Below are 14,131 nucleotides of genomic sequence, written 5' to 3'. Positions count from 1 at the left end.
AGGCCAGTTAGGAAATCAATTTATTCAGATTTAAATTTTGACTATACAGTTACAGAAAACAAACTAAACTAGTTCAATAATAAATCTTTTATTTCCATGTTCAATACAAAAGCAGAATTGAATTACAGAACAAGTGATTCCAGAGTCCCACTCAGCTCAGGGTGAGCCTGTCAAACAGGTACTCTCCCAGGCCATTCTCAGGGGCTCCCAGTCTCTTCAGGTTGGTGATGTGATCTCCCAGCTTCTTGATCATCTTCACTTGCTCATCCAAGTAGTGCCTCTCCAGGAAGTCACAGCTGGAAGGAGGAGGGTGATTGAGTATTTGGATCAGACAGACCTGATGGAATTAGTTTGTTGCTGTAGATTGGTGGAACAGCTGGCTATTTACAAAAGCATGTTAAAAACATGGAGTGCAGGGCAGATTCCAATATCACCTTCAACACCACTGAAAATTCAGCCATCAGGAACTCACATGAGGGTCCGTGTGGCCAGAGGAGAGTTTGTGCAGATCCAGCAGACTCTGGTTCACATCCTTCTCCATCTGCAGAGCTCTCTGCATTGCCTCCAGACCATTGCCCCACTCATCCTGCTCTGGCTTCTGGAAAAGAAAAGAGGCAGATATTTCATTCAATGTGAAACATGAACCAAAACACAATGGAATAAGATGAAAAGGTAACTACGAATATTGTGCCAAATAGCATTACGCCTGTGGGAATGATTGCTTCAAATGCTAGTCTTGTATTGTTAGTTGTAATGTAGGATGATAGACCCAACTTTGACATCCTGCAGGAGGACTTCACATTTATTCTGGAATTCCCATCAGTTTCTTAGCATGTTCCCATTCCTCATGGGACTGCTCCTTGAACTCAGCAAAGTGACGCAGGGCAACTTCATCCCAGTCAAAGTAAGAGTACTGTGGGAGAGAAAAAGGGTGGTGTCAGGAAAGCTCCAGATCTCACCCATTGAGAACATCAGTAAGACCCTGTGTAGCCTATTTTCAGCTTAGACAAGAATGAGTATAGGTAGTTCTTCATAATGAGATGGCTGCATTCTTATGTAATGCCACGTTATACAAACAATCACTTTAGAAACAGTGCTTAAAGTGTTGGTAAAGTAGCTGTGCTGCAGCCAACACATGTTAAGAGTTCATGTTTTAGAAATAGTGTCCATAATTTATCAAACACATTAGAGCAAAGCAACCTGCATACAAATGCTGAATGGTCTGAACAAGGTAGGAATGTCCTGGGGTTGGGTAGAGTTCAGAACTAGAAAGCATAGTTTAATATAAAGACCATCTGCATTGATGGGTTGAGAGGAGAGGCTTGATAGGATCTTGAATATCAACCTCTTACCTATTTGTGTAGGCATCAGGCAGAGGCACAGTTATCTGAAAAAGAGTTGAGCATGTGTGCAGGGGGTCACGTGGCCTCTTGCTGTTGTCAATTTGTGACCAAAGCAGATCATTTAGCCCTACACTTACCAAATTCTTTGTGGGGGAGGTGATCATAGTGGCTCAGTGGTTAGCACTGCTGCCTCACAGCACCAGGGTCCCAGGTTTACTTCCAGCCTCGGGCAACTGTGTGTGGAGTTGATGTTGATGTGCAGGTCAGGAGAATTGGCTACGCTAAATTGCCAGAGGGAAATAGTCTGGGTGGGTTACTCTTTGGAGGGTCAGTGTGGACTTGTTGGGCTGAAGGGCCTGTTTCTGCACTCTAGGGAACCTAATCTAATCAACCCCTCAGAACCACGCATGTCAGACTGGGGGCTAACCAGTTGTAACTTAGACCTGGCACCTCAATAGCCATTACTTCCTCAATCCCAACCTCCATTTCACAAAACCCAAGATTTCAGTACTCAAATGAAGTTATGTAATTAGAAATCCTTTCACCAAAACCCCCAAGTAGCCCTCGAGTGTCAGTTGAATTTCAAGACAAGTAGGCACATGCAGAGAAGTTTAAAAAAGATATGAGGCAAATGTTCTCCAGAGGTAGCTCACATGTGAAATGAACTTCCTCAGGAAGTGGTAATGCAGGTACAATTACATTATAGACATTCGGATAGATACAGGGATAGGAAAGATTCGGCGGGGTATGGGCCAGGAACAGCAAGTGGGACTAGTCGATTTTGGGATTATGTTCAGCATTGACTGGTTGGCAAAATGGCCCATTTCTACACTTTGAGAAAAGCCCTTAGACAATATTTTCACATTATTGCTTCATGGAAGAAGCCAGGATTAAGGCCAACAGAACATGATCATACTCATTTAGAAAACAGGCAGAAGAGGGCTCAAATAGTTGATGTTTCACAAGTTAGTCATCCAATTAAGTTTTAGTCAAAGTTGACAAATTAAGCAAGTTTATACATGACATCATCCAAGAGGATGCAAGAAACCTTGGAATTAATTTTATTCTGAAGTGTTTCATACTGAAACAGTTTATAGAATACAGAGCATGTTAACAAGGCAATCAATCAGTAAAAGTTAGCAGTAATCCCTTCAGTGGATAGAAGGTAGGTAGAAGGAGGAAACATTCAAAACACAACTCAGTGGCTTAAGAAAAAAGTCAATTATGAAACATACAGGACACAGGCATCATTGGCAGGAATAGAATTATTGCCCATCCCTAGTAGCCCATGGTGTGGTGGGGAAGAAGGAATAGACCACCAGGTCCACAAGCCTCACCATGGAGAGGTGAACATAGGAGGAATAGAGCTCCAGGTTGATCTGCTTGTTAACAGCAGCCTCACAGTCCCTTGTGGTAGTTCTGACACACTGGTGAGGCCATCTTCACTATTCCTGCTCACTATCACCTAGACAACTCTAGAACTGAGCCTGTCTCCCATTAGCTCTTGCATTTATCCTCCTGGGACAGCCTGCACTCAACCAGGGAATGATTCACCAATAATGATTGACAATCCCTGAGAGCCAATCAGGAATTCCCATGAATCCAGGAACCGATGAAGGGCATAGGACGGGATGAGATACCCAGAGCCAATCAGGAATCTCCATGAATCCAGGCACTGGTGACAGCAACAGGGTGAAGTGAGATACCTGGGGCCAATCAGAGCTTGGCAATGGAGGCATTCAGTGATTGTAACTGAAGAACAGGAGAAAGATGTTCAGCCCTGTCAGCCTGTGCTGCCATTTAATGATATCATGGCTGGTCTGTTGCTTCCTGCCCCTGTCCACATTGGTCCTGCATTCCCTTCACACCATTAACCAACAAGCACCTAACTATCTCAGATCTGAACAGATTATTTGCTCCCAATGTTTCTGGGAAAGAGAGTCCAGATTTCTGATTCCTTTTTATGAAAAGATGATTCCGAGCAACTGCTCTGAACGGTCACATGATCATTATAGCATCCTTCTCCTTGGTCACGGTGCAATAATTTCTCTCCATCTGTCTCCTCAAACCCATTTGTTATTTTCCAAACCTCGAGTATAGTCACCCGTTAATCTTTGATACTCAAGCCCACTGTTTGCAAAGTGTCCTCACAATTTAAGCCTTTCAGCCCTGGTATCATTCCGGTGAATCTACACTGTAGGGGGATGATGGTATTGTCACTGAGCCAGTCACTGAGAGGCTCAGATTAACACCATGAGGACATGAGTTCAAATCCCACCATGGCAGCTGGGAAGAATTCAACTAATTAATTTGGAATACAAAGCAAGTCTCAGTGATGGTGATCATGATGGGGAGGCAGTGGTATTATTGCTGGACTATTATACCAATGAGCCAGGAAATGTTCTGGGGACCTGGTTGGAATTTGAATTCAATAAAAGTCTGGAATTAAGAATTTAATGATGACCATGAAGCCATTGTCAGGAAAAACCCATCTGGTTCATTGGAGGGAAACTATGATCCTGACCTGGTCTGGTTTTACACGTGACTCCAGACCCCCAGCAACATAGTTAACTCTTAGTTGCCCTCTGGGGAGTTCAGGATGGGCAATAAAAGCTGACCTAGCCAGTGACATCCTTATCACATGAATGAACTTTAAAAAAAAATCTTTGATTTTCACAGGAATCCATCTGGTTCAGTGGTATCCTTTAGGGAAATAAATCTGCTCTGGCCTATCTGTGACTACAGACCCACAGCAATGTCGTTCATTCTTGACTTGCCTCTGTGATGGTCAGAAACCGTTTAGTTTCTGGGCAGTGAGGGCTGGAGAGCAGGGATTGGCCTTCTCACCGACAGCCTCTTCAGGTGCTCTGGTTTCCTCCCACAGTCCAAAGTTGTGCAGGTTAGGTGGAGTGTCCAAGGATGTGCAGATTAGATGGGTTAGCCGTGGGAAATATGGAGTTATAAGGATGGGATTGGTCTGAGTGGGATGCTCTTCAGTAGACTGGTGTGGACATAATTGGCTGAATATCCTGCTTCTACGATATAGGGATTCAATGGTTTACAATGGCTCCACTACCTTGTGATGAAGACAAAAATGCAATCAGCATTTTATAAGCATCTTCTTCACTCCGCAAGTTTTAATTTCTGCACACATTTCTCTCCTCGCTCCTCCATTTCCAAACCATTCTGATTTCTCCATCTTGGTCTAAAGTACTCTTCCTCAGATTAACTTCAATTGAGCAATATTGTCCACTTGCTTTATTAGTCCCTGCTGCTTCTATATGGCAGAGAGAGGCAGGTTCAAGAGGGCACTAGGCACTTAAACAGGAACAATAGGCCAGGTTCTACAGAAATAAACACAAAGTTAAAATACTCAGCTAGGGCAAATGTGATGGGCTGAATGGCCTTCTTCTGAATCATGACAATCCTGTCAACGATGTTTACTAGCTCACCTCATCAGGAAACATGGATATGTATCTCTATTTCTTTGCGGATGTCATTTAGAAATACAATGAAAGGCTGAGATTCCTGGGGGAAAAAGAGATAACTAGCCCCCTCCTGCCCATTGGAGTACACAACTGACTCCCAGTCTCCCATCTCTGAACCAATTCCCAATAATCTTCCATCCAGTCTTACCCATGTTGGATCATTCCTGATCTTCAGATTTTCTGCTTTACTGGGTGGGGCTTATTGCAGCCCAACCTTGACCCTTTCAGAAACAGCACCTTGTCAACATCAAGCAGTTAGACTCCAGTCAACTAAAACTCTTTAGGATTACCAACACAGCCCCAATACCCTGATCCATACTGAAAGGAACTAACTGTCTTTCAGCATGTCTGCAGTAACTGTGCAACCAACAGTACATTGTCAGGAAAGATGTTATGTGGAATGTGGGTGTTTTGGCTAATTACAAGTATTTCCTCCACAAATGTAAAGACATCTAGCAATGTTGACTATAACTGCTCTTTATCCAATATCAGCCTGCTCAAAGACAAAATGCTTACATAAATACAGCATCAATTCCCACCCATAAAACAGGGTGGTTTTGTGACAATCTTGAGATCATACCCATCATGCCCCTTCCCTCCTGGAGGAGTCTCAAGGAAATCCTCCCCAGAATGAGGAGAGAAACATATGAATGCAGAAACTTAGTGTTGGCACCCTTTACCCCAGTTTGGTATTTCATGAGATTTTACGTGGGAATGCTACAAGAGATGACAGCATCTGAGCTAGCTCCACTATTGAGGGGCTTTGTGAAAAGTCTGACTGCAATCTCATTTAAGCTTTCCCATCAGGCCCCCTTGGATGTTTAAGAAGGTGATATGTGATTGAATTATCTGACAGCTGCCATTTTGTCAAGAACATGGCTAAAGACTAGCAGCCTTTCAAAGAGCTGTCATAAGGGGAAAGACCTCTTTCCTGTCCTAAGTGCTAGCTGTGGGTATAGCAAAATGTGGGAGAAAAACACATTCAGCCATCTATAACCTTTTTTAAAAATGTAAAAAAAAAAGCCACCCAAAAGGAAGCAACTCCCCTATTCACTCAGGAAAATGTGTTGCCCACTTATCTTTGGGAGATTAAGTGTTGTAGGCAGCCCTATCCATCTGGTCCAAAAGCAGGTGGCTACCCCCTTGTTTGCTCCCTATATCTTGTCAATTTAGTTACAGAAAACTAATCAGACTAGTTCAATAATAAATCTTTTATTTCTATATTTGATAGAAGAGAAACAGAATTGGATTAGAGAACAGAGATTCCAGAATCCCACTCAGCTCAGTGTGAGCCTGTCAAACAGGTACTCTCCCAGGCCATTCTCAGGGGCTCCCAGTCTCTTCAGGTTGGTGATGTGATCTCCCAGCTTCTTGATCATCTTCACTTGCTCATCCAAGTAGTGCCTCTCCAGGAAGTCACACAGCTGGAAGGAGGAGGGCGAGTGCATTTGGATCAAACAGACATGGAATTAGTTTGTTATGGATTGGTGGAACAGCTGGCTATTTCCAAGAACAGGTTAAAAACTGCCTTCTCAGCTACAACTACTCTAGAAGGCAGCACCAACTGGACTTGCATGCAAGTACCAAACTCATTCCATTTAACTGAAAAATCAATCCTATAATTTATACCCCAGACACCGAACAAACCAAACACCCACCAGGATCAGATTGATAACTGAGGCAACAACACTGGCTGTTAAACACAAGCCTACACAGCCCGAGACCAACATGGAGTGCAGGCCAGATTCCACCTTCAACACCACTGAAAATTCAGCCATCAGGAACTCACATGAGGGTCCGTGTGGCCAGAGGAGAGTTTGTGCAGATCCAGCAGACTCTGGTTCACATCCTTCTCCATCTGCAGAGCTCTCTGCATTGCCTCCAGACCATTACCCCACTCATCCTGCTCTGGCTTCTGGAAGAGGAAAGGAAGAGGCAGATATTTCACTCAATGAAATGTGAGCCAAAACACAATGGAATAAAAAGGTAAAGTTAACCATATAATATTATCCCTTGGGAATGAATGCTTCAAATATTTAGTACTGTTAATTGTAATGCAGGATAGACCAACCTTGACATCCTGCAGGAGGACCCTGCCTCCACGCTTATTCTGGAATTCCATCAGTTTCTCAGCGTGTTCCCGTTCCTCATGGGACTGTTCCTTGAAGAACTCAGCAAAGTGACGCAGGGCAACATCATCCCGGTCAAAGTAAGAGGACTGCGGAGGGAGAAAAAAGAAACCAGGAGAAAGTGGCAGAGTCAGGGAAGTTCCACATCTCACCCATTGAGAACCTCACCAAGACCCTGTGTGGCTGGCTTTCAGCTTAGACAAGAATGAGTATCGGCAGTTCTTGTTAATGTGATGGCTGCATTCTTGTGCAATGCTGATAAAAGTCACTTTAGAAACCGTGCTTAAAGTATTGGCAGAGTTGTTGTGCCACAGCCACATTTTTAAGAGGTCTGCTTTAGAATGAGTGTCCTTTTTTGTCCATCACATTAGGGAAACACATTATAGTAAAACAACCTGCATACAACTGCTGAATGGTCTGGACAAGGTAGGAATGTCCTGGGGTGGGGTAGAGGTCAGCACTAGAGAGCATAGTTTAAGAATAAAGGTCATCTGTTTTGATGGGTGGAAGAGAGGGGCTGGAGGTGATCTTGCAACTCAACCTCCAACCTATTAGAGATCGGTATTGTTAGGCAAAGACAAAGACATTCATCAAGAATTAACAGATTGCAGAATGCAAACAAATGAGCTTGTTTGCAGGGGGCCACATGGCCTCTTGTCGTCATGAATTCATGTGACCAAAGCAGATCATTTATCCCTACGTTTATCAAGGTCTAATCAGGTGGGTATATAATCACAACCAAGCACATTGGAATAGGAGCTAGTCTTATAAGTTTGACCAGACACCTCAGATCCCAACCTCCATTTCAGGAAGCCCAAACTTTAGTACTCACTGATGTAATCAAATCTTTGCAGCAAAACCCCCAAGTTACCATCTAGTATCAGTTGAATTTCAAGACAAGGGGGCACATGAAGAGGAACAGTTGTAAAAAAAAATCATGAGGCAAGTTCTCCCAGAGGGTAGCACAAATGTGGAATGAACCTTCTCAGGAAGTGGTAAATGCAGTTACAGTTACCATATTGCAGACATTTAGATGGATCCATGAATAGGAAAGGTCAGGGGGGGGGGGGGGGGGGGGGGGGGGGGGAGGGGGGAAATATGGGCCAGGAGCAGGCAGGTGGGCCTAGTCCAGATTGGGATTATGTTCAGCATGGACTGGGTCACAAAAGGGCCCATTTCTACATTGAGAGAAGTTCTTTGACAATATTTTCACATTATTGCTTCATAGAAGAACCTCATACTCATTTAGAAAGGAGACAGAAGAGGGCTCAAATAATTAACATTTCATAAGAAAGTCATACAATTAAGTTTTATCCAAAATTGAAAGTTTGAACAGGTTTACACATGAGATCAACCTCCAAGAGGATGCAACAAGTCTTAGATTTAGTTCCAGTCTGAAACACTTCAGAATAAAGCCAAATTTATTGAATACAGAGCAGTCAATTAACAAGGCAACCAATAAAAGTTAGCAATAATCACTTCAGTGGATATAAAGTAGGCACAAGGAGGAAACATTCAAAAGACAACTCAGTGGCTTAAAATATTCTACCAATGCAATATACAATTTAAGAATCAGCTATGAAACATGGAACATTATTAACAGGTCTCAAAATTATCACCCATCCCTCATTGCTGTTGGTGGGGTGGGGGAAAAGAAGGAATGGACTATCAAGCCCAAAAGCCTCACCATTGAGAGGTAAACATAGGAGGAATAGAGCTCCAGGTTGATCTGCTTGTTAACAGCATCCTCACAGTCCTTGTGGTAGTTCTGACACACTTGGGAGGCCATCTTCACTATTCCTGCTCACTATCACCTACACAACTCTAGAACTAAGCCACACTCCCATTACCTCTTGTATTTATCCTCCTGGGACAGCCTGCACTCAACCAAGGAATGATTCCCAATGATCACTGACAATCCTTGACAGCCAATCAGGAAACCCTATGGATCCAGGAACCAATGAAGGGCATAGGGAGGGGTGAGATACCCAGAGACAATCAGGAATTGCCATGAATCTAGGAACTGATGAAGGACATAGGGTGAGGTGAGATACCTAGAGCTAATCAGAGCTTTGAAATGGAGGCAGATTTGGATCATTCAGTGATTGTCACTGAGGAACAGGAGGAGGATGTTTGGCTCTGTCAGCCTGTGCTGCCATTTAATGATATCATGGCTGGTCTGTTGCTTCCTGCCCCTGTCCACATTGGTCCTGCATTCCCTTCACACCATTAACCAACAAGCACCTAACTATCTCAGATCTGAACAGATTATTTGCTCCCAATGTTTCTGGGAAAGAGAGTCCAGATTTCTGATTCCTTTTTATGAGGAGGTGATTCCGAGCAACTGCTCTGAATGGTCACATGATAATTATAGCATCCTTCTCCTTGGTCACGGTGCAATAATTTCTCTCCATCTGACTCCTCAAACCCATTCGTTATTTTCCAAACCTCGAGTATAGTCACCCGTTAATCTTCGATACTCAAGTCCACTGTTTGCAAAGTGTCCTCACTATTCAAGCCTTTCAGCCCTGGTATCATTCCGGTGAATCTACACTGTAGGGGGATGATGGTATTGTCACTGAGAGGCTCAGATTAACTCCATGAGGACATGAGCTCAAATCCCACCATGGCAGCTGGGTAGAATTCAACTAATTAATTTGGAATACAAAGCAAGTCTCAGTGATGGTGATTGTGGTGGGGAGGCAGTGGTATTATTGCTGAGTATTATACCAGAGAGCCAGCAAATGTTTTGGGGACCTGGTTGGAATTTGAATTCAATAAAAGTCTGGAATTAAGAGTTTAATGATGACCATGAAGCCATTTTCAGGAAAAATCTATCTGACTCACTGGACAGTAACTGTGATCCAGACCTGGTTTGGTCTTACATGTGACTCCAGGCCCATAGCAACATAGTCAACTCTCAATTGCCCTCTGGGGAGTTCAGGATGGGCAATAAATGCTGACTTAGCCAGTGATACCCTTATCCCATGAATGAAGTTAAAACAAACTATTGTTGATTTTTCACAGAAATCCATCTGGTTCAGTGATAATTTTTAGAGAAAGAAATCTGTGACCCCAGACCCACAGCAATGTTGTTCATTCTTGACTTGCCTCGCCTCTGAGATGCTGGAGATCTGAGCTGAAAACGTGTTGCTGGAAAAGCACAGGTCAGGCAGCATCCAAGGAGCAGGAGAATCGATGTTTCGGGCATGAGCCCTTCTTCAGGAATATAGACTTTGTGATGGCTGCACTTTATTAAGAACATGGCTTGAGACAAAGTTAAAAATCACACAACACCAGGTTATAGTCCAACAGAGAGGCGGCAGAGAGAGAGGCGGGAGGGAGGGAGGCAGGCGAGCGGGTGGGAGGGAGGCGAGCAGGTGGGAGGGAGAGACCTCTTACTCAATGTCCTAGCTGTGAGTTCACCCAATAGGGGTGAAAAAAAAAACATATTCTCAGCCATCTATGCTAGTGAAAGGTCAGTTCAGGAGCTGGTATCCTTTCACTCAAAGCTTTGATTCTTACAGCTGGACCTTTCATAAGGTAGCCATTACATTCAGTAAAGAGGAGCGAGTTGTTAAGAGTTATTTACTGTGTTAAACAAAAAAAAACCCAAGCAATGGACAGTACAGATTGTAGAGCACCTAGCTGAGGTGGAGGTCCTGAACAATTACCATGACGTGTCAAAAAAAAAACAGGTGATTGATGACATGGACACAAAAAGGTGCCAGTGACCTTAAGCACATGTTTTAGGTGTATAGACAAGCTGTATTATTTGGTCATCACACAGTCCATATTGTATCTATACCACCCAACCAGAGTTGGCAGTCAATTGTTTTTTAAACAAAAATATATAAATGAAAACAAAAAGCCACCCAAAAAAGGAACAACTCCCCTAGTCACTCAGGAAAAATGTTTGCCCACTCATCCTAAGTATCTTTGGGAGATTAAACCCTATCCATCTGGTCCAAAGAATTCAGCTTTGCCAAGGTTAGCTCCCATATCCAAATTGTTGATATAGGCAACAAATAATCAATGCTTGGTTGGGTCAGGCCAGTTAGGAAGTCAGTGTAGTCAGATGTAAGTTTGTCTATATAAGATAGAGAAGACTAACCAGACCAGTTCATAATTTTTTTTTATTTCCATATACAATAGAAGAGAAGCAGAACTGGATTAGATTCCAGGATCCCACTCAGCTCAGGGTGAGCCTGTCAAACAGGTACTCTCCCAGGCCATTCTCAGGGGCTCCCAGTCTCTTCAGGTTGGTGATGTGATCTCCCAGCTTCTTGATCATCTTCACTTGCTCATCCAAGTAGTGCCTCTCCAGGAAGTCACACAGCTGGAAGGAGAGGGTGATATGGAGTATTTGGATCAGACAGACAAGAGTGAATTAATTTGTTATTGATTGGTGGGACAGGTGGCTATTTACAAGAACAGGTTAAAAACTGCTTTTAGCTACAATTACTCTAGAAGGCAGCACCAACTGGATTTACATACATGTGCCAAGCTATTTCCATTTAATTGGAAATCCCATATGTTATACCCCTGATACTAAAGGAAACAAAATCCCACCAGGATTAGATTGATAGCAGAGGCAACAGCATTTACTGTAAAACAAGCCTACACAGCCCTAGACCAACATGGAGTGCAGGGTCCAATATCACCTTCAACACCACTGAAAATTCAGCCATCAGGAACTCACATGAGGGTCAGTGTGGCCAGAGGAGAGTTTGTGCAGATCCAGCAGACTCTGGTTCACATCCTTCTCCATCTGCAGAGCTCTCTGCATTGCCTCCAGACCATTGCCCCACTCATCCTGCTCTGGCTTCTGGAAGAAGGAAAAGGCAGATATTTCACTCGATGTGAAATGTGTGAAAACAAATGGAACAACATGAATAAGTTGACTCAGAATAGTGTCTAATATAGCATCACCCCACAGGGATGAATGCTTCAAAATACATGTCCAGAATAGTTAGTTGTAATGTAGGAGGATAGACCAACCTTGACATCCTGCAGGAGGACCCAGCCTCCACGTTTATTCTGGAATTCCATCAGTTTTTCAGCGTGTTCCTGTTCCTCATGGGACTGCTCCTTGAAGAACTCAGCAAAGTGACGCAGGGCAACATCATCCCGGTCAAAGTAAGAGGACTGTGTGAGAAAGGAGTAAGTGTCAGGGAAGCTCCAGATCTCACCCATTGATAGCTTCAGACAGACTCTGTAGCAGTTTTCAGCTTAGGAAAGAACAGGCAGTTCTTCTGTAATGCAGTGGCTGCATTCTTGTGCAACCCCACGTTAAAGAAAAATCACTTTAGAAACAGTGCTACAGCCACATTTTAAAAAGGTCATACTTTAGAAGCATGACTCTAAATAGTGTCCCTGATTTGTCCATCACATTAGGGTAACACATTAGAGCAAAACAACCTACAATACAAATGCTGAATGGTCTGGACAAGGTAGGTTGGGTAGAATTCAGAACAAGAGCATAGTTTAAGAATATAAAGGTCATCTGTACTGATGGGTTGAGATGAGACTTGAATTGATCTTGCAACTCAACCACCAGCCCTATTTGAGGTAGGTATTGTTAGGCAAAGATACTGTTGTCAAGAATTAAACACCAGACTGCAGGATGCAAACCAAGTGACTTTGATCTTACTGAAAAAGAGTGGAGGAGGTTTGCAGGGGGCCATGGGGCCTCTTATCATCAATTCATGTGATCAAAGCAGATAATTTATCCCAACACTTACCAAGGTCTTATTGGAGAGAATATAATCAACTCCTCAGAACCAAGCACATTGGAGTAGAACTAGTATTGTCGTAACTTTGACCAGACACCTCAGATCCCAACCTCCATTTCAGGAAGCCAGAGTTTATTTCAGTACTCAACTGAAGTCATGTAATCAGAAATCCTTTCACAAAAACCCTCAAGTAGCCATCGAGTATCAGTTGAATTTGAAGACAAGGGAGCACAAGGAGAGAAAAGTTTAAAACACCACAAGGTAAGGTGTTCCCCAGAGGGTCACTCAAGTGGAAGGACCTTCCTCAGGAAATGAATGCAGGCATAATTACAATATTGCAGACATTTACATAGATACATGAATAGGAAAGGTTGGAGGGATATGGGCCAGGAACAGGCATATAGGCCTAGTCTAGATTGGGATTATGTTCAGCATGGACTGGTTAACAAAAGGGCCCATTTCTACACTTCGAGAGAAGTCCTTTGACAACATTTTCACTTCATGGAATTAAGACATGTATTAAGGCCAACAGAACATGATCATACCTGTTTAGAAAACAGGTAGTAGAAGGCTCAAATAGTTAACATCTCACTAGCTAGCCATCCAATTAAATTTTAGTCAAAGTTGACAAATTAAGCAGGTTTACACATGACATCATCCTCCAAGGGGATGCAAGGAGCCTTGGATTTAGTTCCAGTATGAAACATAGGAGAATAAAACTAAATTTATAGAAAGAGCAGTCAATTAACAAGGCAATCAGTCAATAAGACTGAACATTAATCACTTCAGGGGATAGAAAAGTAGATATAAAAGGAGGAGATGTTAAAAAGACAACTCAGTAGCTTAAGATGTTTTACTAATGCAATATAAAATTTAACATTATTAACAGGTCTAGAAATCATTTCCCAGCCCAAATTGCCCTTGGTGGGGCAGGGGAAAAAGAAGGAATGGACCATCAAGCCCACAAGCCTCACCATGGAGAGGTAAACATAGGAGGAATAGAGCTCCAGGTTGATCTGCTTGTTAACAGCATCCTCACAGTCCTTGTGGTAGTTCTGACACACTTGGGAGGCCATCTTCACTATTCCTACTTACTATCATCTAGAACTGAGCCTCTCTCCCATTAGCTCTTGTATTTATCATCCTGGGACAGCTTGCATTCAACTAGGGAATGATTCGCCAATGATGATTGACAGTCCCTGACAGCCAATCAGGAATCCCCATGGATCCAGGTACCGATGAAGGGCATAGGGTGGGGTGAGATACCCAGAGTCAATCAGGAATCTCCATGAATCCAGGAACTGATGACAGGAACAGGGTGAGGAGGGATCACTGGGGCCAATCAGAGCTTTGAAATGGAGGCAGATTTGGATCATTCAGTGATTGTCACTGAGAAACAGGAGGAGAATGTTTGGCTCTGTCAGCCTGTGCTGCCA

The 14,131-nt window shown here is 43.2% G+C and overlaps 2 protein-coding genes across 2 annotated transcripts; both read right to left on the bottom strand.

The window, feature by feature from the left end:
- Positions 1-6,108: 6,108 nt before the first annotated feature.
- LOC132831403 (ferritin heavy chain, oocyte isoform-like) lies at positions 6,109-8,749 on the bottom strand. The gene is made up of 4 exons (XM_060849528.1): positions 8,648-8,749; positions 6,903-7,049; positions 6,621-6,746; positions 6,109-6,255 (listed from the first exon to the last, which is right to left on the bottom strand). The coding sequence occupies exons 1-4, from the start codon at positions 8,747-8,749 to the stop codon at positions 6,109-6,111; spliced, it is 522 nt and encodes a 173-aa protein (XP_060705511.1).
- Positions 8,750-11,152: 2,403 nt separating this feature from the next.
- On the bottom strand, positions 11,153-13,771 carry LOC132831404 (ferritin heavy chain, oocyte isoform-like). Its single transcript, XM_060849529.1, has 4 exons — positions 13,670-13,771; positions 11,962-12,108; positions 11,663-11,788; positions 11,153-11,299 (listed from the first exon to the last, which is right to left on the bottom strand). The coding sequence occupies exons 1-4, from the start codon at positions 13,769-13,771 to the stop codon at positions 11,153-11,155; spliced, it is 522 nt and encodes a 173-aa protein (XP_060705512.1).
- Between the last annotated feature and the right edge of the window lie 360 nt (positions 13,772-14,131).

The sequence above is a fragment of the Hemiscyllium ocellatum genome, chromosome 33, assembly GCF_020745735.1.
Source record: "Hemiscyllium ocellatum isolate sHemOce1 chromosome 33, sHemOce1.pat.X.cur, whole genome shotgun sequence".
NCBI lineage: Eukaryota > Metazoa > Chordata > Chondrichthyes > Orectolobiformes > Hemiscylliidae > Hemiscyllium > Hemiscyllium ocellatum.
This window is presented reverse-complemented; position numbering and strand designations above follow the sequence as displayed.

What these genes read in the sequence shown, in the direction of transcription:
- LOC132831404 (XM_060849529.1), bottom strand. Translation starts at nt 13,771, where the DNA reads ATGGCCTCCCAAGTGTGTCAGAACTACCACAAGGACTGTGAGGATGCT. An exon ending in CCTATGTTTACCTCTCCATG is followed by an intron (nt 12,109 to 13,669) that starts GTGAGGCTTGTG and finishes TTTCTCACACAG; the next exon opens with TCCTCTTACTTTGACCGGGA. An exon ending in CTGGCCACACTGACCCTCAT is followed by an intron (nt 11,300 to 11,662) that starts GTGAGTTCCTGA and finishes CTCTCCTTCCAG; the next exon opens with CTGTGTGACTTCCTGGAGAG.
- LOC132831403 (XM_060849528.1), bottom strand. Translation starts at nt 8,749, where the DNA reads ATGGCCTCCCAAGTGTGTCAGAACTACCACAAGGACTGTGAGGATGCT. An exon ending in CCTATGTTTACCTCTCAATG is followed by an intron (nt 7,050 to 8,647) that starts GTGAGGCTTTTG and finishes CTCCCTCCGCAG; the next exon opens with TCCTCTTACTTTGACCGGGA. An exon ending in TCCTCCTGCAGGATGTCAAG is followed by an intron (nt 6,747 to 6,902) that starts GTTGGTCTATCC and finishes TTCCTCTTCCAG; the next exon opens with AAGCCAGAGCAGGATGAGTG.